At 40.6% G+C, this 24,878-nt stretch overlaps 1 protein-coding gene across 7 annotated transcripts in view; it reads left to right on the top strand.

Annotated features, from left to right (window-relative positions):
- The window catches only part of map4l (microtubule associated protein 4 like), a 125,811-nt gene that overhangs the window by 63,834 nt on the left and 37,099 nt on the right, over positions 1–24,878 (top strand). Inside the window, exon 1 of one of the 7 annotated variants that reach the window (XM_055014613.1) lies at positions 19,649–21,663. The exons of the other annotated variants lie outside the window; for them this stretch is intronic. Coding sequence (XP_054870588.1) covers positions 20,079–21,663 — 1,585 coding nt within the window. The 5' untranslated portion in view covers positions 19,649–20,078. Of the gene's footprint in view, positions 1–19,648; positions 21,664–24,878 lie in introns of those variants that run through there. 7 annotated transcript variants of the gene reach the window in all.

Raw genomic sequence — 24,878 nt, 5'->3', positions numbered from 1 at the left:
TAAAACAAAACTAAAATCAAGAACCGCTTACTACATAACTTCCACAGCTTTCAGTCACATGTTGTGGTCTTCCTCAGGGGCTACAGTTTGCCAATGAACACCTTTTTTAAAAATACACAACCACCAGTGAGTCCCCATAGCTCCATGTGTAGGTCAAGTGACGGCAAACTGAACTATTTCATAAACATTTAGCAAAATCCATCCAGTGAAGAAGACCACTTAATGTGACTTAAAGCTCCAGAAGAATTTTAATAAGTAGACATGATAGTAGAATTGATTTTTAAGAGTTTCTATACCAACAAAGGGATACACTCATTTTTAACCAACTGTGACCTTGAACAAATTCCAGTGCAGTTTATAGGTATAAAGTCCCTTGTTCAGGTTAGAATCTGCTTCGTATGTTGTCCTTAATAAAGCATAAAGCCACCATCAGGCATCTGGGTTGTTTCCAGTGCAACAAAACAGCATTATTACCCAAACCTGACCATCAATTGTGTGTAACACCACGCAGTAACCAACAATCTAATGTCTTACCTGGGCCAGGTGTCCTTTTAGCCTGTCTGACCTCTTATTCTCTGGCTTAAAACTCCAAGATCACCTCAGTCTAATGCTTCTTCCTCCTTCTATTACTTCAGTTCAATCCTGAGCACTCCGACTACATAAAGACTTACTTTCTAATATATGATTCCCAGTACTTTTCTTGAGCCCCTTTCTCACACTTAATATCTGACCAATATTTGACAATGTGTGTGAAATTTGCATTAAATGCCCTTAACATGAAAAAGGTTTTATCCATTAGCTGAATCTTTACAATCTGACCCTACAGTCCTCAACACTGACGTAGCAGCACTAACTACCCGACCTTCAAGCTTCAATGGGGATAAATGTCTTCCAGAAAGTTTAATTGCACCTTTAAAGTACATCTATACATGATTCAAATGGAAGTTCTAACTCTGAAGCATTGTTAGAGTTAATGTTGGAGGACTGTGTTTAAAACAGTGTTACGGAAGGGACTAAACATTCTATTTTTCTCTCTCCCTTCCCCTTTTTTCTGTTTCATAATGCCACCAACAATGTGACCTCGATCAACAGGTAAGACAAGTCTCCCTTTTTTGAAGCATCTGAATATACAGAACACAGAAAAGCTGACTAGATTAATGCAAGAACAACTTTTTTGTTTTAACATACCAAGAAACTTGACATGGTTGCTTAAAAGCACTTTGTGTCTTCATTTAACATAAAAGTTGATGTTATCTTCCTTTGGAACAAAGAGCTTCCCAGCTGTGATGCTTATTTCTCATCTGTCTCACCGACTGACTTGCATTGTAAAAATAAACTACACTTACAAGCGAGTATTTTGGGGTTCTCCTGGCATAGCTTGGTGCTTCAGGTGCTCTATGTTGGACAAACTGTAATGGTTGTAACGGACTGTGTCTAAATTGTCCCAAACCTTCCAGTCCTATCCTGAAATATCTTGTTATTTATCAGCCAATAGTAATATCAGCAGAAATTCTATATCAGATGGTACACTGATCAACCAAAGCATTAAAATCACCTGCCTAATAGTGTCTAGGTCCCTCTTTTGCTGTTATGTGGATACAGGACAAATGACCCATGGATGCAGGAGTAAATGGGGTGTCCTGTGGTGTCTGGGACTGGGTAATTGGCAGCAGATTTTTTGGGTACTTTGGCTTCATAGATCGAGTGTGTTCTGAATTGATTGGGTTGGTATTAGGGAAGTATGGAGGCTAATGCCTTGGTCTCTTTGGTGTGGTTGATCTCCACTAATGTTCAAGAGGGTGGTACATGTCAAAGCAACATCCACATGAATACCAGGAACCAAAGTTTCCAAGCTGAATATTGCATCGTGACGAGACGGTCGATCTTATTCACTTCACCTGTTGCTAATTAATAGAGCTGAATCTCATTTTGATATTTATTTACTTAATTTATATTTGGCTGCCAGCAAACACCCTGAAGCCACTTAAATTGAATAAATAAGTATACATATAAATTAAATGAGTTGGCAGGACAGCCTACCAGTCATATCCAATGAGAAAAGTAAACATTGCTGTCCAATATTTGAGGTGTATAAAGAGGTGTATGTAGAGGCAGAAGTGTATAAAGAAATCTACTGAAAACATGGATTTGACTCGTTAACTGTCTCGTTAATGGCACAGACTATTAGCTAAAGGTTGATAAAATGCGTTTAATTCAAAGTCTACATGTAGAACCAAATTTGTGTCACTTTAAGAAGTAAATTTTCTCCCCAAAAGGCTTGATAAATGCACGTAAAAAAGAAGACGACAAGTCTCCTCTATTTGAACATAATATATAATAATAATAACAAATATGTTTACTTTATAACAAGCAATATCTAAAACAGTCCCAGGCATCTGTATAGGTCAACATCTCCAACAATCTCAGTCGGTGACAATTAAGAGTTACTATTGTCTCCTTAACACTATCCACTTATTGAAATCCTGAATAAATCATTTCATTACCATTATTTCACTGGACTGTTTTTAACATAATGTGCTCTCCATTGTCTACCACATGGCATTACTTGCACGGTAATTGTCATATTTCATACTTCATTAATTAGTGTGGCTGTTGTCAGTTAAGGAATATGTGAGGCATTAATGATATAAATGATGTTCCAGCAGCAGAGGCAGCTTCCACTGCCACACACAGGATTCCCTCTCATTTATCCAAATAAGCATAAATCGCTGTGACTCTGGAGAGAAACTCTGCAGCTCTTCATTCAACTCGTAGCTTTCAGCCTATGTATCTTCGTGCTTGTTGAAAGGCTGCCTCTGCTGCAGTGGCTTGTCTGCTTTGCTTATTCAGTCAGCACTAAGTCGCCCCAGGGTGAATATGCTGCTCTATAGTTGGGCCTCCCTCAGTGCTACACTTGACTGATATCTGAAGCTGCTGTAGTTTGGTCACACAAACATCACACGATTTGAAAAATAGAGGTTATTACGATAGCACAAGAGTAGTACAGCATGTTGATTTCCAGACAGATATTAGTGCAAAAAGTGGTTAATCTGAACTTTTAAACATTGTAGATTTTCTGCATTCACGTTCAATTCTGCAATACCTTTGGCCAGCAATATGCCAAAACACAAAAATCCATTTTACCAAGAGAGTTTGTATATGTAGATAGATCGATAGATCAATGAATGGATGGATGGATGGATGGATGGATGGGTAGATAGACATTTTATGAATCCAGAGGGAAATCCAAGAACTTTATACGCTTAGAATGATTTTATTTTTTTTTTTAATCTTTATTGCTACTTTCAGAGAACGGGTTTTTAAAATTTATCCTACCTGCTCACCAAACAGTTGTCACACTCAGAGACTAGCTGGTGAACATAATCAATTATTTCGCAGCTAAAGAGCCACATTATTTCCTTTAGGAGCTCGTAGAGACCAAACACAGAGCTTAAAGAGGGTGAAAACTGGACTTCCATTCATCAGGTGGCTGAAAACATGACTCAGCATGACTGAAAGTGTTCATTTGTAGATTCTAGAACCAAAAAGGCGACATGTCAATGTTGTGTTCCCAACAGGAACAACAACAAAGAAGAACGTCACTTGTTGCAGGTTTAAATCATATCTATTTGAATTATGTTTTCATTCATATGTTTTGAATCTTGAATCATTGATTTTAATCCCTTGCATAAAGGTCTACACAAAATAAGAGATCAGATAACAGACAAATGCTGCTGTTTCTGGCCTGCCACGAATAAACTCCTGGTGAAATGTTTTGTAATGCGTGGAAAAGAACGCAGACTAGCTCAAGGTCACACATTTTCTAAAAAACTATGCTCCTGCACAATTAAACTGCATTTTCAGTCACATTCTGAAGGACATATTTTCTGCTGGAATTGTTTGTGTAACAAATACACTTCTAATCAACATTTCTAATCTTTGCAATATATTTTATTACTTTACTGTCGAGACTCATGACCATGGCAGCCCAGAAAATGTTGAGAAAGGGTAGCATTTGAATCTAAATCATGCTTTTTCTTTAAACCGAACCAAGTATTTTTTGTAGATCAAACAGCAAGTGAAAATGAAACCTAAGTCTAAGAATAAATATTTTAACAGGAATTAAATCAGCTGACTAATGCCCACCTCTTTACAGACTTTGTGGCTCCTTCAAACTGCAAACCTCTCCTACTACATTACACTTGCCTTTGAAATTCTTTCAAAATTTAAATGAGATCACAGTTTAGATGTAAGTTGAGCGTCATTTTAGGGAGTTGCCTCATGAGTTTCAAGCAAACATAAGGCCAACATAACATTTTATACAAACTGAGCGTTTTTGTTCATGCTGTGCCTAAATGTGCTTGAAGATGAAAGATTGAGATGCTGGGTGTTTGCAGTAAATGGCAGCTGGAATAATACAGCTGACGATCAGGAGCTGTGATGCAATTAATACATTCTACTATAAACTCTGTGTGTGATAAAGCTCTCCTCAGTCTGCTGGAGTTTCATCCAATCGGTGCAGGTAAAGTGCTGTTATTGTCCGGTCAGCTCAGGACTCTAATGTGCCTTTCACGCTATTATTCTGTTTCTATTTCTTCCTCGTCCGTCTCTATTTATAAACCTGCATCTCTCTCTTTTCTCTCATATGCAATATTGATGGCTGTGACTGCTTTACCCTTACATAACGCAAACACACCCTCCACTCTTCACCATGTGCTTGTGGCCTGTCGAATGTAAAGATAACACAAAATTAACTGTCATTTATTTTGCTGGTTATTATTCAGAGACAAACTGTGTTCATGTGTGTGTTGGAGATGATGAATTCATTCTGGGAGGCAAAGCAAACCGTCTTTTACGTGATGCAATGACCTGATTTTGTCCTTGAAAACCGCCAGCGAGGACGAATCAAAGTAAATTCTGTAAATTAAAATAACCTCTGGAGGCCTGTGTGTGTTGTGGTCAGCTGTGTGGCGTTGCAGATGGATAATCGTGTTACAGTGTTTCAGTTGTAAAGCTCAGTGGGAGGTTGTTGTTCAGTCTTAGTGCTGCTCGCTGGCGCCATCAGGTGTCTGCTGGAGGAACTGCAGCGCTGAAATACAGCGGGGACAAAAAGAAACAGTGAAGACTAGACCTATATCCAGTGTTTACACAGGCACAGATAATATATTATTGTACCTTATAGCTTTAGTACATTGTCTTTATGATACCTTTATTTTATCTTTATTTTTAGCCTTGTACTTTTTCCACTTCTTGTACTGTTTCCTCCATGCCTCACCTCTACCTACCTGCTGTCACATTTTCCCAGTGAGAAATCAATCTCATCAAAACTCACTCTTCTCTTGATTTTATTACATTTTTTCCTACTGTTAAGTAAGGCTGAACTTAATTGTCAATGTTTTTGAAAGGTTTCAGCCTCTGAAATGTGAGAATTTAGTGCTTTTCTTTATTATAAACCATTGGAAACTAAATATTTTAGACTTTCAAACTGAAATCAACAACATGAAGATGTAATCTTGGGCTGTGGGAAACGGTCATAAGTATTTATCCCAATTTTGCAGCATTTTAGCCTTAAATGATGGTCAGAAAAGTCATCATCAATCCATACAAATCACAATTAGTTCAATCCCGCTGCAGAATATTGTCCAGAATGTCCAACAGAACAGTAGATTATGGAGCTGTTGCGATAAAAACAACCATGCTGATATCAGTTTAATGCAGATACAAGAATAAGATAAAGATAAACTTTATTGATCACGCACGGGGGAAATTACAGCAGCTACAAAAAACTAAGCATAAGAACAAAAAAAACAAGACAAAAATACAAAAGAAAAGACAATAAAGACTATTTATGGTGACAAATGTGAGGAGACCAAGTAACAAAATTGCTCCATTCCAAATATTATTAGTACTGACTTCAAAAACATCCATTTGGGCAGTGATGTTTCACATTTTAATTTCCATTTAATTTGAAAGTACTTTTTTTTTGAGAGAGGCGAGGTCCTACTGGGATATATTTACATACTTAATGTTCAAAAAGCAAACCTTTTTTCTTACTGTATATTGCAGCAACTTTCTGCTCATGTCTCTAAGACTCTCCTTCCTGTCGGCTCTGATTGGTCAGCTGATCCGACAAAAACGAGGCAAAGGGAGGCAAAGTGAGGCCGAGAGACGCAACCTGAGCAGAAGCGTCTGTAGCGAGGAAATAACTGCAGACCATGAAGACGCTGCTTGTTCTGTTTTTTTGTTTGGCTGGACAAAACTAGCATGAAAATGTTTTACGTGGCGAAGACAATAAGTAACAGAAAATGAGCCGTGTTGTCTGTGAGAAAAGCTAAACTTCTTTGGTGTGGCTCTGTAAGCTTCCAGATCTTTTACAGCAACACACTTTGGAAAGGGGAAAACCAAAACAAGAATTTTAAAGAGCCTTTCTATTTAAAGTTCTTTTCACAAGATCATCAAAGTGGATATATCTTGTTTTATGTTCGAAAAAAAAAGTTACCTTATCATTGTGTTGCAATGTTTTGAAAAGACTCCTTTGAAAATCTTCCAAAACCTGCTGTCTGTGTGAACATCACTCCGTTCACTAACTTTTGACAGGAGATCCTGTCAAAAGTATAGAACTGGAGAAGCTTTTTGGTTATTTAAAACAAAAGTACAACAACATTTAGGGAAATATACTTCTTGCTCAGTGTTGCATGGGAAGACAGATTTATTCCAACTTTCATATCTGTCAGCTGTTAGCCTATTAGCTTAGCTTAGCATACAGTCTGGAAATAGAGGAAAGCAGCTACCATGACTCTACTAATCGTGAGCAAATTTAAAGCTCACTAAGTAACATTGTATATCATTTATGTGTAATTTATGAGTTTTATTACCTTTAGATAGAGCCTCACTAGCTATTTCCAGTCTCTATGCTAAGCTAAGCTAACCTGTAGCTTCATTAAACAGACAGTTCTGAGAGCTGCATCGATCTTCTCATCTATCCATCCATCCATTATCTATACACCGCTTAATAGGGTCGCGGGGGGGGCTGGAGCCTATCCCAGCTGACTCGGGCGAAGGCAGGGGACACCCTAGACAGGTCACCAGTCTGTCGCAGGGCTACATACAAAGACAAACAAGCACTCTCACATTCACACCTACGGGCAATTTAGAATGATCAATTAACCTCAGCATATTTTTGGACTGTGGGAGGAAGCCGGAGTACCCGGAGAAAACCCACGCATGCACAGGGAGAACATGCAAACTCCATGCAGGGAAAGCCGGGACGTGAACCAGGGACCTTCTCGCTGCAAGGCGAAAGTGCTAACCACTACACCACTGTGCAGCCCTCTTCTCATCTAAACAAAACAAAAAAATGCACATTTCCTAGAATCAGGAACCTTTACAATCCAATAATATCTGGCTGGTGGGATTTTTTATTACCGTTTCCTGAGCCCTCACTATGCCATTCGTGTTCTCTCATTAGATATTAGACTTCTCTCTCATCACGAGGGCTCATTTCATTTCCCTGCATGTGAGGGATCTTTAAAGTCGCTTCTCCTGGCATGATGGTCCCTGCATGTCTCTTTTAATGCCGCATTTTCCTCATGAACGAGCCCAACATGGAGCTCCGCATGCTGCAGGATCTCATTTAGGGCACCTTAATGAATGCGATGGAGCTGAAAGTTGACTTCTTTATCCGTCTTCTTTGCCCTTTCCCTCTTCTCTTTTTCTACTGTATATTTATAATTAATTTTAGCCTTTTCCTCCTTCCCATCTGCTATTTCTAGAAGAGTTCTTCCCTCTTCCTGCCAAATCTGACTCACTGACATGTAGGATAAATTGCAATTAAAGGCCAGAGGTAGCTGCCAATCTTCTATTTGGGTTTGAAGTGTGGATGCAGGTTTTAAAATGGATGTTTTCTTGATTTTACCATCACGAGGGCAAAATATATTTTCACTTATCTCTTATCAGCTTTGATTTGTGTAATTAAATACAGTGTGGAAGGCGTTTAAACTAATTCCAGACCACAGAGAGACAAACTAGATTAAAATCACCACAGCTAGATGTGGACTAACAGTTTCTGAAGATTATTTTTGCATCTTGTCCTCCTTTTCTCACAATCTCCCTCCTTTTCACCCCAATTTCTGTCTTTATGTGTCTCCTATTCCTCTATCTGCTTGTCTTTTTGTCTGTATTTCCTTCATTTAATCTTCCTTTTCCCCACTTCCACCTTTCCTCCATTCCTTCATCTGTTGCCTTTCACCATCTCTCATCTTCATCTAATCCCGGATTCCTGTCTCCCTGCTTCTTCTTCCGTCTTCCACCTCATCCATCCTGTCTTCTCTTCCTCTCTCCTTGTCGTTTCCTTCCTTCCATCCCCCCTCCCCTCCATCCCTTCGTTTCTCCTCCCGCTTTGTCTCTTTGCCCTTTCTGTCTTCTCCATCCACGTCACATCTCCTGCCCAGACTCCCCGTGTCGCTGCGGCACCGTGATAATCGCTGCATCGCCGGTTTGGGTGTGGATTGGGTGGGCTGTGGGGGTGTCGGCTCCAGCGGTGGTACGAAGACGGTGGGGGGAGGGTGGTGGCGTTGTCAGGGAGACATAGGAGGCGGTTGCCGTGGCAACAGAGAGACTCTGGGAGCGAGGTACGAAGGGGATGGAGAAGGGGTGGACTGGGTGTGACAGTCAGCGAGGTTGGAGCGTAAAAATAGAAACATCTCTGACAAGATCCCCCCCCCATCTCTCCCTGCCCAGCGCCATGGGCAACCAGCTGCAGTGTTTTCTCCCTCCTTCTCCAGCTGATGTTCAACAATCCATGACCTTCAAATGCAGGACTTCTGGTGACCTCTGTGATTGTTGCCTACGTGTAAACAGTGCCGCAGGAGTATTAAGTTTCATTTGCTGCATTTCCTGAATGTGTGACTGTGTTATTTTGCATTCTTTTATTCGTATCCCCAGCGTCTCTGTGGTCTAGCTTGTTAGCCGGCAAAGTTTCAGTTGAGTAGACATCTTTACAGATTCATATTCAACAACCTCAGATTTTTCATCATTAAACTTTTCCAGTGTGATTTGGTCCAGACTATTTAAAGTTGCAGCAGTCTTTGCATACTGTAGGGAAAATACAGCCGTGCACCATTAGCATACTAATGAAAAGAAAGATTGGAAGGGATTGGGGAATAGCTGGAACAAAAGATTCAAATATATGAGCTAGAATTTCTACTTGCGTATACAAAGATAGAAAGATTGCGTTATCTGGAATTTAGTTTGCGTAGAAATATTGTGCAGAAAACAACAAGCTTCAGTATAAACGGCAGTATAAAAAAGAGATCAAAGTAATAACAGTCCATTTGTATGAAGCACGGGCAAGTTACAGAATTCTTATCACAGCGGAATACGTGGCTGCAAAACATTAAAACACACGGTGCTGCAGAGACGCCACATATGTGTCATCAGTAAGCAGCTCCGTGCTGTTCTGCTGACTTGAGGCACGATGCTGCCCAGAGCTAAATGTAACATCAGCTGCTAATAGCAATTAAAGGGAGGCCACGGCTCAGGTGATAAAGCAGGTTGTCAAGTGATCGCTGCTCTAGGGATTTGACTCTCAGCCCCTCCATGTACCAACCTGTCCCTGAGCAAAACACTGAATCCTGAGTTGCCACTGATTGCAGATGAGCACTTTGTTGCATCTCTGCCACAATTGCAGTGAGTGTCAACGGAAAGTATGATAAAGAAATGAGTACCGAAAAAGAGAAATACTCTTATATACATGCAGACGATTAATAACACAGTTTAGGATGTCGGCATGGTAACAGTATAGTGTCTTTACATTGTGATGTGCACATTTGCAATAGTCACATTGCAGAAAGTGGAATAATCAGTCCCTCCAGGAATTCACGATTTTGCGATCGTGCGAATTCAACCAATCTCAGCGAATTCTGCGCGACCTTGCAACTTTGTCCAATTACTACAACTTTTCCGCAATTTTGGTCCGCCTCCCACGAGTTCCACCAATCGTAGCAGTCCCCAGCGCAAACGTAATGTACCTCACCGAATTCACTTCCTTGTTTTTGGTTTGAAGATGCAGACATGTCCCATTCTAATATCTCTCATTTACCAACAAAAATTACTGCTGAAGACTGTGCAAAACAGTTAATTCCCTGATGTTCTTCACCAAAGCGGAAGTAGACTGTTTTACACCGTGCAATATTGTGGTGGAATACCCTCAAAAAAACAAAAAAATCGTGGATTGACAAAAACTTCTCTACCACGAAACATATAAGGAGAATGGCTGAAATGAGCAGACCACAGACCACATGACCACACTACAAGAAGAAGTCTTTCTGATAGAACTTAATTGATTCAGGGCATTTTTTAAAAAAAATAAGCCAGAATCAGGAAAGAAACACTGAAAAGAAAGATTTAGTTGCAAAAAGAAATGCCTGTTGTTTTGTTATGTAGCACCCGTATACAGCCACTCTATGGAAGTAATTATATCGAGAATGGTGGGTGCTTGGGTTCATGAATATAAAGGTAAATATTAAATAGATAGTAGATATCTAATAAAAGTTCTAATTAAGAATGAGACCCAGAGAGTTTTACTTTTGGCCAAAATGAATGATTAGAGGCCTTGTTTTACAATTTGATCGAATAAATTCCCTACCACAAAACATACAAGCTCAATAAGACAAAAACATAGAGCAAGATACAACTCAAACTCCCCCAAAAAGAAATTAATACCATTTTGTCTGTTAGATATAAACCTTTTTAGTTTCACCTCAGTTTTTTTCCCCAATAGTCATAATGACCAGTTTCGGTGTCAATCTAGATTTATCTCTCACAACCAATTAACGATAGAATTCCTTTATAGCTTAAACCCCGCAATCACAATGTCCAATACACAAACACAGCCAAGTCACCGAACAATAGAACCAAAGGCGTGAACTTCGTGGGCCCAAAAGTGTACACACACACGCACACGCACACGCACACACACACACACACACACACACACACACACACACACACACACACACACACATCTACACACGGCCAAGTTTACTCACGGTTCGAAGCTCATAGTCTGACACAAAACGTTGCAGGCCTGTTTGGTCCAACAAAACATTGAGTGCGCTGAAATATCACCAAGAAAAACATTGAGTACGGCGAAATATCCACGGTCCAAAGGCGGAAGTGCGATGCCTGGGACGCTAGCCACCGCGCTAGCTTCCGCTCGCCACCGCGCTAGCTTCCGCTCGCCGCGTCCGTCCACTGCTTCCGCGGTCGGTCCTCCGGCCTCAAACTCACCACTTCTGCTGCTGAACTTACGGGTCCTCAGCACCGTCCTCGGAGCTTCCTGCTCGCGGTTGTCGAGTCTGTGCCACGCTTGCTTCGGCTTTTCTCCGGCCAAAAAAAAGAAATAGAGCCCGTTCCCGGCGGGTCTCCTCTAATCAGACAGTGGGACTGCTGCGTACTGGACTGACCGGCTGTGCTTTGTGAAGGGCATGAGCTCACAGTAGCACCTGCTGCTCGTTGAGGACAGTAACTGCAGAACGTTCCGAGCTTTCCTGTCAAAGTCTCCAAAACACCAGAAAAAGTGGCTCTTGACAAAAAAAAAGTCGCCAGGAGGCTTTAGAAAGTCGCCAGGATTTAGCGAGAAAGTCGCTAAATTGACACCACTGATTCCCGCACATTCTCGTACATTCTCTTCAGTGTCATTCCGCCGGGTCAGGAGGACCCACCCCCAGACACATTAACAGCCAATCATCTTTCACAATACGGGCGGCATTGCTCACAATGACCAATAAAAAAACTATGGAATACAGCAAGCGTAAAATAATGCAGGACTACATACAGTAATCTCTAAAGTACCGAGAGCATTACCCATCTCATATCCATGCACATAAAGTAATCCCAAATGAAAATCAGGTCACCATTAGTAAGTGAAAAGTAACTACATAGCTGCTTATAAATACTATTGGGGCCTATTAACATGTTGCAAAGGTTTCTATTTAACCCCTCATGTTAAGTAAAAGTGGAAGACAAGTTCACCACCAGGCTACAGTTGTTATTATTTCACAGTTTACATTGCACAAAAACAAAATATTGCAATATCATTTTTTCCCCAATATCATACAGCTGTGATGGCAACATCTAAACACAGAGAATACTACAAGACTAATAGTAATGCAAGTACAAAACTGAAAATTGTGGCAATTAATGCAGATATTTTGGGGGATGAGCGGATATTTTGACCTGCAGGTGGCACTACAGAAAAAGTCACCCACAGCATTAGGATCGATTGATTGTGTAAAACTCATATCTGTTTATAGAAAAATCATTTGCTCACCAAAGCCAACAGGTGTCATCCTCCAGATAAAGTGAAGCTCTTCTACTACATGCTGAGATATTTCAGACAGGTTTAGTTGTTCACTGCAGTTTTTAACAAATATTTCTCACACAGGAGGAAATAGTGTCAGTGTTTCAGTATTTTTTTATCAGGGGATTAATACATATTTTTTGTCCATTGGGTATTTTCAACAGGATTATTTATGAGTCAAACTAAATTGGTCACATAATATATCTATATAATAATATAATCATGTAATAATAATAGAGCCCTGGAGGAAAATGAGGAATAGGATGTATCAAGTTTCCGATGCACAGACATTACGTGTTATTAGGACAGATTTAGTTTGGTCTTTTTGTGCAGACAGCTGGAATACATACATATTGATTGAGCCTTAGGGATTAATTTGTGCAGCACTTTATGTATAAAAAAAAAAAAAATCATACGAGACTGACTTTGGAGAAACAATAAAATCAGGATATGTGAGACAAAGCCACTGAAGACTAGGAAATAAACACATCATTAGTTTCGCCAAGATCAGCCGACTTGTATGACATCCATTAAACGTTTTATAACTTCTCCATAGTTTTCAAACTGACTGCACTGTTTTATCTATACAGTATTTTGATGATGAATATTTAGCGTATGTTGAGCAGGGAGCAGAAGGGGTTTCTGTTGAGAGTTTTTCTGCCATGAAAATTTGTCGTAATTAGAATCCACTGTCATTTAGTGATATCCAAGTGTGTCCTGGGCCTGATTTCAGATACTATACAGAAACAAGACAACAAAATTTGCGACAAGCAGGAGTAGGGTCAATAAATAATTGTAGGACTTTTTGTAACATAGTTGACAGGTATCATAGTTGACATTTTTGCTGTTTTCAGGCCTAAAATCAACATAACCGCCTATAACCAAACACCACATGGTATTTTTACAGAAAGGTTCTTCTAAATATTATATATACAGTGGAATAAAATTGAAATTGAAAGATACTGTATGCAGTAGAAGAGACAGGTGACGGCCAGTGTAGTGGTTGTTGTAGTTTACCCTGATGGTTTGTTCTTATTAGCATGGACAGAAGCTGGAGCTGCAGTGTCTCACACTTCATGGAGGCCATTAAAATCCAATTTGCATCAAAAGTTGTCCCGTTTCTCTGAGTTATATCTCAGACATTACACACATATTTTTAGATTCAGTGTGACTTGCACTTTCCCAGGATAATCAACAGCTGCAGCAGTGGCACTGATGCACAGCTCAGGGAGGCAATTAAGGTAGAACACTTATCAAACTTTAGCACCTGATTACCACAATTTGTGTCAATCACACAGACATATTACACATATTTTTAGTCAGTGTTACTTGTCAAGAAAAAGTGCACAAACACTTCACAATGTTCTGGTTTTCTGTATTAATTGGTCGTAAAATGTGATCTGTTATTCATCACAGTCAACTATAGACAAACACAGTGTGCTTTGACTAATAACACAACAACATTTTTTGACAGATTCGCAGTGCTGCATGAAAAAAAAAACAATACATATCCCAAGCACAGTGGTCATACATAGCACAGGACCTCTGGATAATTTAGAGCTTCCTACTGTGTTTGGAAAGCATGTACAAATTAAAGTATGGCAAAGTCCAGCAGTCGACTACTTCAGTTATAGCCATTTTAATATAGAATTGTAAGGATGTTAATGACCTACAATCTCTTCTTACAAATCAACGATTGTTATTTAGCAAAAAACAAACAAAATAGTGCTTTTCATAAAATTTTATTGACTGGGATTTTATACGCATCCAGTGTGTTTGTCATTAGCTGAGGGGTTCATAAACTTTATCCAACCTGCACTGTGAATGTTTGAATACAATGATTTGTGAGTTATTTGTTAACCCATTTAGAACTAACAGGCACAGATGGGGGCACAAGCATAAATTCAATCAAAAACAGTTAAAATAGATCATGTTTGCTCATAATTGTAACTTAGATGAAGATATTAGAATACAAATCTAGGCATAACTGCAGGTAATTCTGAGGGTGGGTTTGCTTGTATAATGTACAGTTGGTTATCATTATCTCTGATATACTTTGTAAATTGACTTAAAAGCCAAATTGTCCAATTAGAACAGAAAAAAAATCAATCCTTATAAATTCTGAAATGGCCTGAGGATCATCAGGTGTAATTTAGAAATGCCTCAACAACAATACAAGAGGTTAAAAAATAATTGTGGTGAAGAAATTCATTGAGCAAACTGGAAAACCTATATCTAACAAATCTACGGTTGTACATGAGAAAAGGAAGGGAACCCTGTGCTTGCTGTGCAAACGTTTCCCCAGCAGTATGAATTAGGAAGGCAAATGACAACTCTCAATGCTGCAGCATTGACACGTACATCAGTGTTAGCTAAAGGTCACTGCCACAGGCTTCCAGACATGACAGTAGGACAAAGACCGAATGAACATACCAGGATATTTTTAGTTTCACCAGGAGACAATCGGATTTGATCTCTAATCATGTGAAAGTGCTGTGAAGGACAGGACTGAATACAAGGGGCAGTCCTTAACGTCCTCCATGTTTTATTCTAGCCGTTGTATTCTCTAAAATACCTGTATCTCTTAGGAACTTCAAAGTTTTCTACTTAAGCCCCAGATCCCATTTGAATCAAGCCACCTCAAACTTTAACAGAAGTCTTGCCCATGTTTCTTGCATAATAGCCAGCCTTTCCAAGTCTATTGAAGCTAAACAACAGTCTAATGTCTTCCTCTTCGTCTCTTTGGCTCACTGTTCCTCTGTGGTTACAGCAGACAAATTGTTTATGGAGGATTATGTAATCATACTCATTCATTTTCAGTCATGCTTGACGAGCTGCTGTTGTTATTTCGGCGCAGGCTTTGGGTGTGTTGGTGGCGAAGTGTGGTTGGTGGGAGACACTCGACTGTCATACGCGGTGCACAACTTGAGAGAGATGGTTTTTTTCTTTATCAGCCATTTGTTTAAAATGGTGTTTCAGTGGGAGGCTCTCTGACAGCTGATTCCCAGCAGTTCCTGACTTCCCCCAGAGAGATTAACCACCGTCTACATGCTCTGCAGCTGCCAGCGCTTTCTACCACTGTCTCAGTCCTCTGAGAGAGCTGAACACTTTCTGTTGTATCGTCACTTTCACATTGTTATGACACTAATATCCCAATTGTGGTTCTAGAGGGGAGCTTTTTAGCTGGCAAAAACCACGCTAAGCATACACTGTTGAGCCAAAACAGGGTTAGGGTTTGGACTGTAAAGATATCTCAAGGTGACCTTTGGTAAGACACCATTGGCACCATTGGGCAAATATTCCATAATAACCTTTCTGCAGATTGTAATTCAAGTTGTCTGAAATGAAACTTGACTTGTGTACCTATTCTTGGCACCATTTTCAGATTCTAGAAAATCTAGCTCTTGACAGGTGATTTTAGCCAATCATAGGGTTTTCACCCAGAGCAGGTGAGATAATATAAAAAGCAACAAAGTTTGCATTGAGAACATGGTGTGGTGGTGCAGTAGGTTGGCCAGAGGACTTTCATGTGGGAGAGTGGGGTTTAATCCTGGGTAAATTCACAAACTCAGATCAGTTGACTGCTACTTTGACTATTTTTGCACATGAACATATCTGATTTGAGGGGCTTAGAGCAGAGACAGGAAACAGAAAAGTTGCAGAAAAAGGTTAGACAGTGTTTGGGAGTCTGATTGAAACGTTATCCCTCCCTGGGCCACTTTTGAAATGTTATCAGCACTGCTACAAGCCTTGCTAATTTTGATTTAGCAGCCAATTTGAACGTTATCAGCTGATTAAATGGTTCATAATTAGTGCATATAATTTCTACACATGTGAGCTAGTAAGGGCCTCCACCACTCTGTAGTCGGCTTAGTAGGTGCATTAACATCTGTTCTGATCACTGATAAACAGAAAGTAACCACCTACAGTAGGTGACCTCTTTTGGTCTTGTGCATGTAACATCTCTGGAGGAATCATAACTCTTTTTAATATGGGTTTTTTAACTCAAACCATGGACTTTTTCCTAACTTATCCAAGGAGTTTTGGTGCCTAAAGCTCAGCCAATTAGATGCCTAACCAAGCAGCAAGTGGAAGCAAAAGTCAAAACAAGACTCGTCAAAATTTAATACTATAAAAAACATTCAGAGAAAGGACTCTAACTAAAGTTTCCTTGGTAAAAGTTTGCCGACTTCAACTTCCAGCCCATGCACCCACCAAATGCAGAGTTTTGATGCACTTTGTCAATGAAACTGGGCGGCTAAACTGTCATTCAGTGGAATAAGCCTACTAGAAGGTGCTAGACATCCCGACTGGACCATATGTATGGCAGTGATATATGTAATAATGGTCCTTTTTATGGACTGATAAATCCAGATCAAATGGATTAAGCCCTTCCGCAGCGTGGTCAGCTCTTTACTACTCCACATTTTTCTCCACATATAAAATCATGGCTTACTGTCCAGTACATCATATATGAGTGGTTGTAATGTTTTGATTCAGCACTGTAGAGTTTTGTGATGCATGTTGTGCATATTGTGAGAGAAGTATTCCCTTTTGAACATGACCTTGGTCCTTCGGAAAGGTTGCCTCTTGCTTTAAGCGAACACAAGAATCTCTAGTAGCTTCTGTCAAGACAGAATACTGAATACCACATGGCTGCACTCCTTGAAGTCAATTTCTGCTCACTGCAGTGCACGTGTTCTTGATACAAGTGCTACACAAAACGTCAGGTTGCTCTGGAAGCAGCGTTAGAATGTTTTCATTTGCATTACTTGAGCTGATGACTTTCAGTAGATGTAATACTGATAGATGGCCGACACACACACACACATACATGCAGTTTCTGAGTTAAGTCTCGGAAGTCAGTAACAGGCAAAAATGGGGACGTACAGTAGAGGCAGAGTTGAGGATGAGGCCGTTTGCTATGACAAGAGTTTTAATCCTCCCTGCAAAGCTGTAATACAAATCCCAGCAGAGTGTGGTAGAATATTGCACTATTCTTAAAGTGGAAAAGATCCACTTCTTCTTGCACTGAACGGGTAGAAACCTATGTGGACCTACACTATAGTGATAGATGTTTCATATATTGAATGAAGTGGTCTTGGAAAGCGTTGCACTTCACATTGATGTAATTAGTGGTGTGTCACAGGGGTATTGTAGGAGAGGGCTTATATCTTGGCTGTTATACGACCATATAGAGCAGTAAAACCTAATGATTCGCTACAGATGACACTTAATAGCATCACAGACCAAGTGTAACAGTTGGCAATGCATATAAAAGATGGCTACTGCTGGCTGGACTTAGACCACGTTGCTTTAAAAAGAACATTTAATGCCATACTGCACCCTTCTCTGCCTCAACTTTGGCTACAAATGGTTTATAAGTGGCAGCTGTTACATAATGAGATTTACATTCATCTATGATCCATGTCATTACGTTTTTTTTTTACTGGCAAGAAATAGAATCCAGTTGGTTGTAGTTCCTGTTTTCAAATGTTGGTTTTTTTATTTAGCTTTAGTCTTATTTTTGTTTATTGTATTTTTAAAATTAAAATAAGGGTCAACACGTGTCTTAGCCATATTGTTTATTGATGAAATCACTGCAAGCATGTATGTTTGACTTTATCCTGTCTCAGGTATTGTAGCTTGTATTAGATACACGTGTCACATGCCACATGTGCACTATTGTGTTCACAGTCTCCAGTTGCTCACACCATCCTATAAGAGAAGCTTTGGAACAGTAAGCAGAACCCAAAAATAGTAATTATCCTTTAATTTAGGCTCTGTAGTCTGAATTAAAGGTCTGAAAGGCAGTAAAAGTAGTGCCCCAGAGTGAATCAATTCAATGTTGATAAAAAAAAAAAAAAATTACTCCATGAACCATATTTTGGTAGTTTTTGTGACTGACTTTTAAAGAGGCAACACCAACAGCATGCACCCCTGTTAGTAGCCTTGTGTTGTTTTGAAAGGCCACACATCAAACTGGTAATTATAAGACTGCTTTTTTAGCTGACGCACACTGCAACCTGGTAATTAAAACTTTACCTTTGTGAGTCATAACAGTTGTTTGTTTTGTTGGGACTTTTTCATAGCAAAGATTAACACCTGTCTATCATAATGTTCAGTAAAACGTGTACTTTTACTTGTGCAAGTCAAATAGCAGCAAAAGCAGCTGTCATATTAGCTGATCCTGGCTTAATTTAATGTGTGTGCTGTCATTTAGCATCACAAAAGACTTTGTCATGGTGCCTCATTACCAGCTAATGCCCTGCAATGTTCTCTGCCTGACAACATGGAATTGCCCTGGTCCTCACAACAGTATAGAACAATATAAGAATCCATCTGGTGGTACAAGCAGGTACTGCAGCTAATTTACAAGGCTAGAAGTGTGTATTATGTAGGACATTGATTGGATTGGGACTCAGTGTTGACAGATATGAAATAATAAATGACTGATCAAATTAGTGGAAATATATAGGGGGAATTGGTGATGGCACTAAACTGCAAAGTAGTAATTTTGGCTCCAGTGTGAGGACAGCAACCATGATGCATCACTGACATTGTTTCACATTGTTTTCACATTGTCATTTGCTAGATTTAACTGATACATCAAGATTTGTCTTACTGGACTGTGCATATACTGAAGATAAACTTTTAGTTAATGAACTTAATCAGCTAATTTGATTAAACTATGTTAAGTGGGTGAAAAAAAGAAAGTGAAAGTGAAAATATGAGACGGACAAAATAATTTCAATGAAGGCATAAATTAATCAAAGCAAGGACACAAGATTCTGGGAACACAGCTCTTTTGTGCACACACAATGTCATTCCATGACGTCAGTGAGTCAAATTGTAGCTTGAAAGTATATGTGATGTTGTTTTTTTTTTTTTTTTTTTAGTTTCCAGTTGTGAGCTGAAAAAGTCCAATCAGAGTCTCATCAGGTTGATTATAGTCTTGAGCTGTGGCTCACTAATCTCTGCTTGTGTCTCTCACTATGTAGCAACATGTGAATGGTGGTTGTCACATGGCAGCTGAGTAACTGTGACAGCCATTGATCTGTTTGTGTGTGCGTGTATGTTTGCCACTGTATGCGTGCGATTCTTGTGCCTACAAGTGTGTATGGTTGTGGCGCGTTTGTCGCTAGGGGCAAGATGCTGAAATTTTGCTCCAGCGAATGAGGGAATATTCCGGGCTGTCATGTGACTGTATGATGTCAGAGAGAGAGAGAGAGACAGAGATAAAGAGACAGAGAGAGAGAGAGCAAGGTGCAATTTAGCCCCACAGCTGATCCGTGCAGTGTTCAGAGAGAAGCCGAGACGACCAGACACGCACACTCACTCTCACTCACATGCACTTCTTTTGCCTGTAAACACACATGCACTTTGCACACACACACACACACACACACACACACACACACACGCACTTTGCACGCATCAACGCAGTGACACAACTGCAAGGCATCACTTTTAAAGAAAAGAGAAGGATGCATTGCCTCTTCTACTTCCTAAGCTCACAACATTTTGGATACTGAGGACAAATCTGCCTCCTGGACAACAGGAGTAATACGACACTTACTGGAGACAGAAAAGAGCAGGAGACAGGAGGACAAACTGAGAAAGAAGAAATAACTGCAAGAAAGGAGTAAATAAGAGAGACGCTGTCAAGAAACTGAGAGAGGAAAAAAGACAAGAGGATTTCTAACAGTGCGGGAGAATGTCTTTCCTGTCTGGCTCACCCTGGCAGCAGCCTGGCATTATTAGTGGTAGCAGCAGGTATGGACAGACTTCCACTGGGCATCAACAGCAGCAGCAGCACCACCACAAGCCTCCCAGTGCTCTCTCCAGTGCCAATGTCCCTGCGGTCCTGGCCTCTTCTTCGCTGTCACCCTCCTGTCCAGCCTCTGGTCGGCACACTGACTGGCACTGCCAAGGCCAGATGGCACCGGCGGGGCAGGGTGCCACTGCTGCCCAAGCAGGGTCCAGAATAAATGTGATGGAAGATGAGGTGAAATTAGGGCAAAGCAGGACCGAGGGGACGTCATCTGGATCTGGGTTGATGGCTGAGACGCCAGGAACGCAGAGCTTCAATATGCCAGTGCTGAAGATAGAGGATGAGGAGTCCAGAGGGTGGAGGCCCAGGGAGGATGGACATAAGGTGGGGGGGTCATTAGGGAGTGCAGGACAGAGTCCCAGCAGCCCCTTGTCTTCCCATTCCTCCCCTACCTCTTCATTACCTTCCCCTTCTGTCTCACTTGGCAGATCATTTCTGACTTGTGACTCTAAACCTGCATCCAGTCTCAACTTTGGACAAAGTAATCTGCAACAAAAAACAACAGGATTTTCTGGCCATGGCCTGGGCTCACTTTCCCCTCAGAAACTGGCCTCAGGGTCTGGAGAGACAAGCAAACCAAACCCCACCATCACTACAAGTACCACATCAGAAAATAAAGAAGATGAGAAGAAATCTGCTAATTTCGCCACATCTGGGAGCCTGTTTGGAAATCAGACAGAAAATTCCACCGCAAGTATGACTGGAAATCAAATGCTTCAGCCATATTTAGGACAGCAAATTGCTAAAACACATCCTAGTGGTATTGCTTTTCCTGCTGCTGATCTAATGGGAAGTAAAACTGGTGACACTGAAGGGCCTACAGCAGGTCCACCAGCGGCCTCAGCTAATAAAATTACTATTGGTGTTGGACTGGGTGTCGCAGGGAAGAGTGACTTGGAAAGAGAAAAGTTAAGCATTACTGAAAAGGGGATGGCAGGATCATGTATTCCACCAAGCAGGGGCGTCATGGAGAGCGTGGTTTCAAGTCCCAGCCTGCCACAGGATTTAAATCGTGATGGGAGAGTGGGATCGTGCGCCACACTCAACAAAGAAACAAAACCAACCCATACTAGCGAACAGCCACAGCGGACTGCAGTAAGACGTGCAATGTCTGACTGTTCACATCTGTCTGTTCCCATGGTAATGGCTGGAGCGTACCCCACCGGTATGGGAAGCCCACCAGTGATGGCGTCCAATGTGCCAAATTTTGCCCTGATATCAGGCCCACCGAGGGCACCGTACCATCATGTGGCTGTCCGACGTTCGCTCACTGTCACGGATGGCACCGAAGCTGCTGCTGCGATGGCGACGATGCTGTCATCCCCGTTAATGGCATCACCTGTATTGCCAGCATCGCCACCTCCGAAGAGGCATCAAGGGAGCTGCGAGGCCAACTTTTTACTTCCTGTTCCAACACCTGTAGGGATATCCATTAGCAACACCCAAGAAAATAAACCGAGCATAACGGGTAAGACTTTGCTCTTGTGTGTGTTCGTTTCTGTGGGCATTATTATGAGAACATCAAAAGCAGATGACCACATATGCTACATAGATGTTTTCTCGCCCAGTTTCAGACCTGTTGTAGCCACTGACTGCTCTTGGCTGTTGTCAACAAATCAAGATGTAATTTAAAGATACCATTCAAACCCAAAGACTGTATATAAAAGATGCATGTCACCTCCAGCTAATGCAGAAGTGACTGCTTTTTTTCTAACAGCCAGCAGGGGGCGACTTAGCTGGCTGCAAAAACAAGTCAGTTCGTGTAGAAGTCTATTAGAAAAGATCCCACTTCTCAACTGATTTGCTAACTAACTAAACATTTTCCTAATGAGTTTAGGGTTTCAATCAATTGTTTTAAGTCTCCTTCAACATAGCATGATGTTCATTTAGTACTTTAAGGTTCCAATTACAGTAAACTAGAAGATAAAGCAGGGTATGCTTTAGAAAGGGGGTGAGCAACAATAATTGGAGTAGAATTCAACATGCAGATATCAGCTTCCTACATAGCTGAAGCATGATCATTGCATTGCACAATTTGTATCTTCATCTAAAATTGACAGTTTTCACTCATAAGTACTTCCACTACTGTCATGTTAACTGAAATGCATCACGAGACTGATGTTGGAAGCCACCTAAAACCCTCAGTCACCATTTTAATGGGCTCTACTAGCATCCAATAAGTCACTGTAGTATGCAGGAATGGTACACCACTGTAGCTAAAGTGTAGCTACTGAGGCCATGTGTTGCGCTGTCATAACTCCTCATCATCTGAAAGTAAGTCAAGCCCTAAACTCCAGTCACGTGCCAACAAACTGATTAAACCGAAGAATTAAAAGCCCCTCCAGTAACATGAGGACTGTTCATGCTGCTCTGCCTTCATCTTCCTCAGAGCCTGTGTGCCATGTGAATGTCATGATTATACAGCTGAGCTCGTGAGCACCTGCAGTTCTGCCTTTGTCCTTCCTGCACTTCACCTGAGCACATGTCATTACAGCTCAGTTGCATTCGGCTAAATATAGGTTGTTGGCTGCGCCTTCCTCTGCAACGCTGACAATGACTGAAAAGAGGAGTATTTTAGAGTATATCAACAGCTTTCAGTCTCGATAGAGGACACTTTCTATCTGCAGTGTACATGTAGTAGCAACCGGTGTTATTCTAATTTAACATAGTGGAAAATCAAGCTAATGAGCTGCATTTAAAGGGATGTTGCACGGCCGATGTGTGTTATATTGGTCGGTATAGTGAATGTATATGAAGTCAAAGCCACATTCTGAAACCCTGTAGTTCTGATTTAAGTTCCGATTTCAGATGATAAAAGACAGAATTATTCATAAATGAGTCTTTTTGTTGTACTTCCTGTTAATGCATTTTTCTTACCATCATGCTCCAAGTAAAAAAATCCTCATCTAAGCTGCTGAGAAACCTTCTGCACTGTTGCACAATCTACATAAGTGGCTGCTTACAGCTGAATGCAGGCTTTCATTTTTGAGTTGCTGGCTTGAGTTTGGAATAATTTTACAGTTTTTCAGAACAGGTAATATACACGCTGGTATGCTTTTGTACTTTTGACATTCATTTCTCTTCATTCATCATCAGAAATTATAGATTTAGTTTATTTTAATTATTCAGGCTTATATTTCATCAATGAGGAATCAAATGTAAGTCAATAAAAAACAAAAATCTCATCAAGCATTGACACTTAACATGAGTAAATATTGCTGCATTTCTGTCTCTAACAAAGGTCACTGGGCTTTAAAACAGCGACTTAATTGAGTTTTAGATGGTCATATTCAGATTTCAGTGTAGGAAAATGGGAGAACATAGGTTCTGTGATCTTGGTGGATTCTTTTAAAGTATTTGATCTGTTTGTTTGCTGTTTTCTTTCAGGAAAATGCATATTAAGATGTGTCAATGTTAGCCAAGATGCTCTTTTTCATCAGATGTCATGTGGCCAAAATGATGAATACCAACAAAAAACAAAAGGGCAACACAGTGAGAGCAGACAACATGATTTATAACAAAGTTTCAAGGGTTCATAAGAATCTGTTTGTCATATTTGTTGTTCAAAAACAGGGAAGATCTTGTTGTGAAGACTGTTCTGTTTAGTTTAACAGTTTAACAAGACTTCACTACCAGTATCCTAAAGGTTAAATCTTCTTCTAATTGTCATCTCCTCCTCTAATAGGAGTTAAAGTAATGTAAATCAGTATGGGAAACGGGTTTCGCCAGGGTTCACATCATCACAGAATTTCAATCGCGTTCTTTGATGACTGCTAGGACAAATTCAAAAGACTTATTCGCAAGTTGAGGGTGATGTTGATGTAATAGAAAACTAGTGCATGAAGGAATCATGGGCTAAACTTTATAGTTAACAAAAGAGGTGCCTTCTGTTAATGTAGTCATTCTCTTCTCCCACTCATTGTATTGTTTTCTGTGCATTTTTATTCAGTACAAGCTGCATGTTTCCATCTGATTAATCCATCCATCCAGCAACGTGTTCTGTTTTTCAGTCTGCAGTCAGAAGAGCCGGGGCATTGATTAGACATTGACTCTGACTGTACTCATTCAAATATAGAGCAGCTATTTCTAGCATTGTGTGACTGTGTGTGTGTGTGCAGATGGTGATGTGTGTGTAGGTGAAGCGCTTCCACTGACGTGAATCTTACAGAATCTGAACGCCTACGCAGACACACTCACAGTAGGCAGCGTGTCTGCGACTTAAGGTGTTCTTTCATTCAGCACAGCAACGGATCACAGCTACACACACACACACACACACACACACACACACACACACACACATTTGCACAAATAAGTACACGGCTGTGAGGGGAGGGGCAGACAAGTGCGAGCAAATCTTGAGCTAACAGGATTCTCAAACAGTGATGATACACAATCCGGTTCATCACACAGGTGGGCTCAGCTACCTGCACTTCCTTTTTAATGCACTTCTCTCAGCTGGGATCAGTGTTTCGTCCTGTACTGCTTGTAATGTCAAGAGGATGGCACTTCCAAAGAGACAAATTACAAAACACAGACAAACACTGAACTGATTGCAGCCTGCTGATGAATGTGTGACTACAGGAAGGGAAGGCAGACAGGTGAGCCAGGTGCATGTGGGTTAAAACAGGTGTATGAGGGACTCACGGTGTCTCATTTCACACCAAAAACAACACTTTCTAC

This window comes from Amphiprion ocellaris, chromosome 10, assembly GCF_022539595.1.
Source record: "Amphiprion ocellaris isolate individual 3 ecotype Okinawa chromosome 10, ASM2253959v1, whole genome shotgun sequence".
Classification (NCBI taxonomy): domain Eukaryota; kingdom Metazoa; phylum Chordata; class Actinopteri; family Pomacentridae; genus Amphiprion; species Amphiprion ocellaris.
The sequence above is the reverse complement of the archived record's forward strand: the minus strand, read 5'-3'. Positions and strand labels throughout refer to the sequence as shown.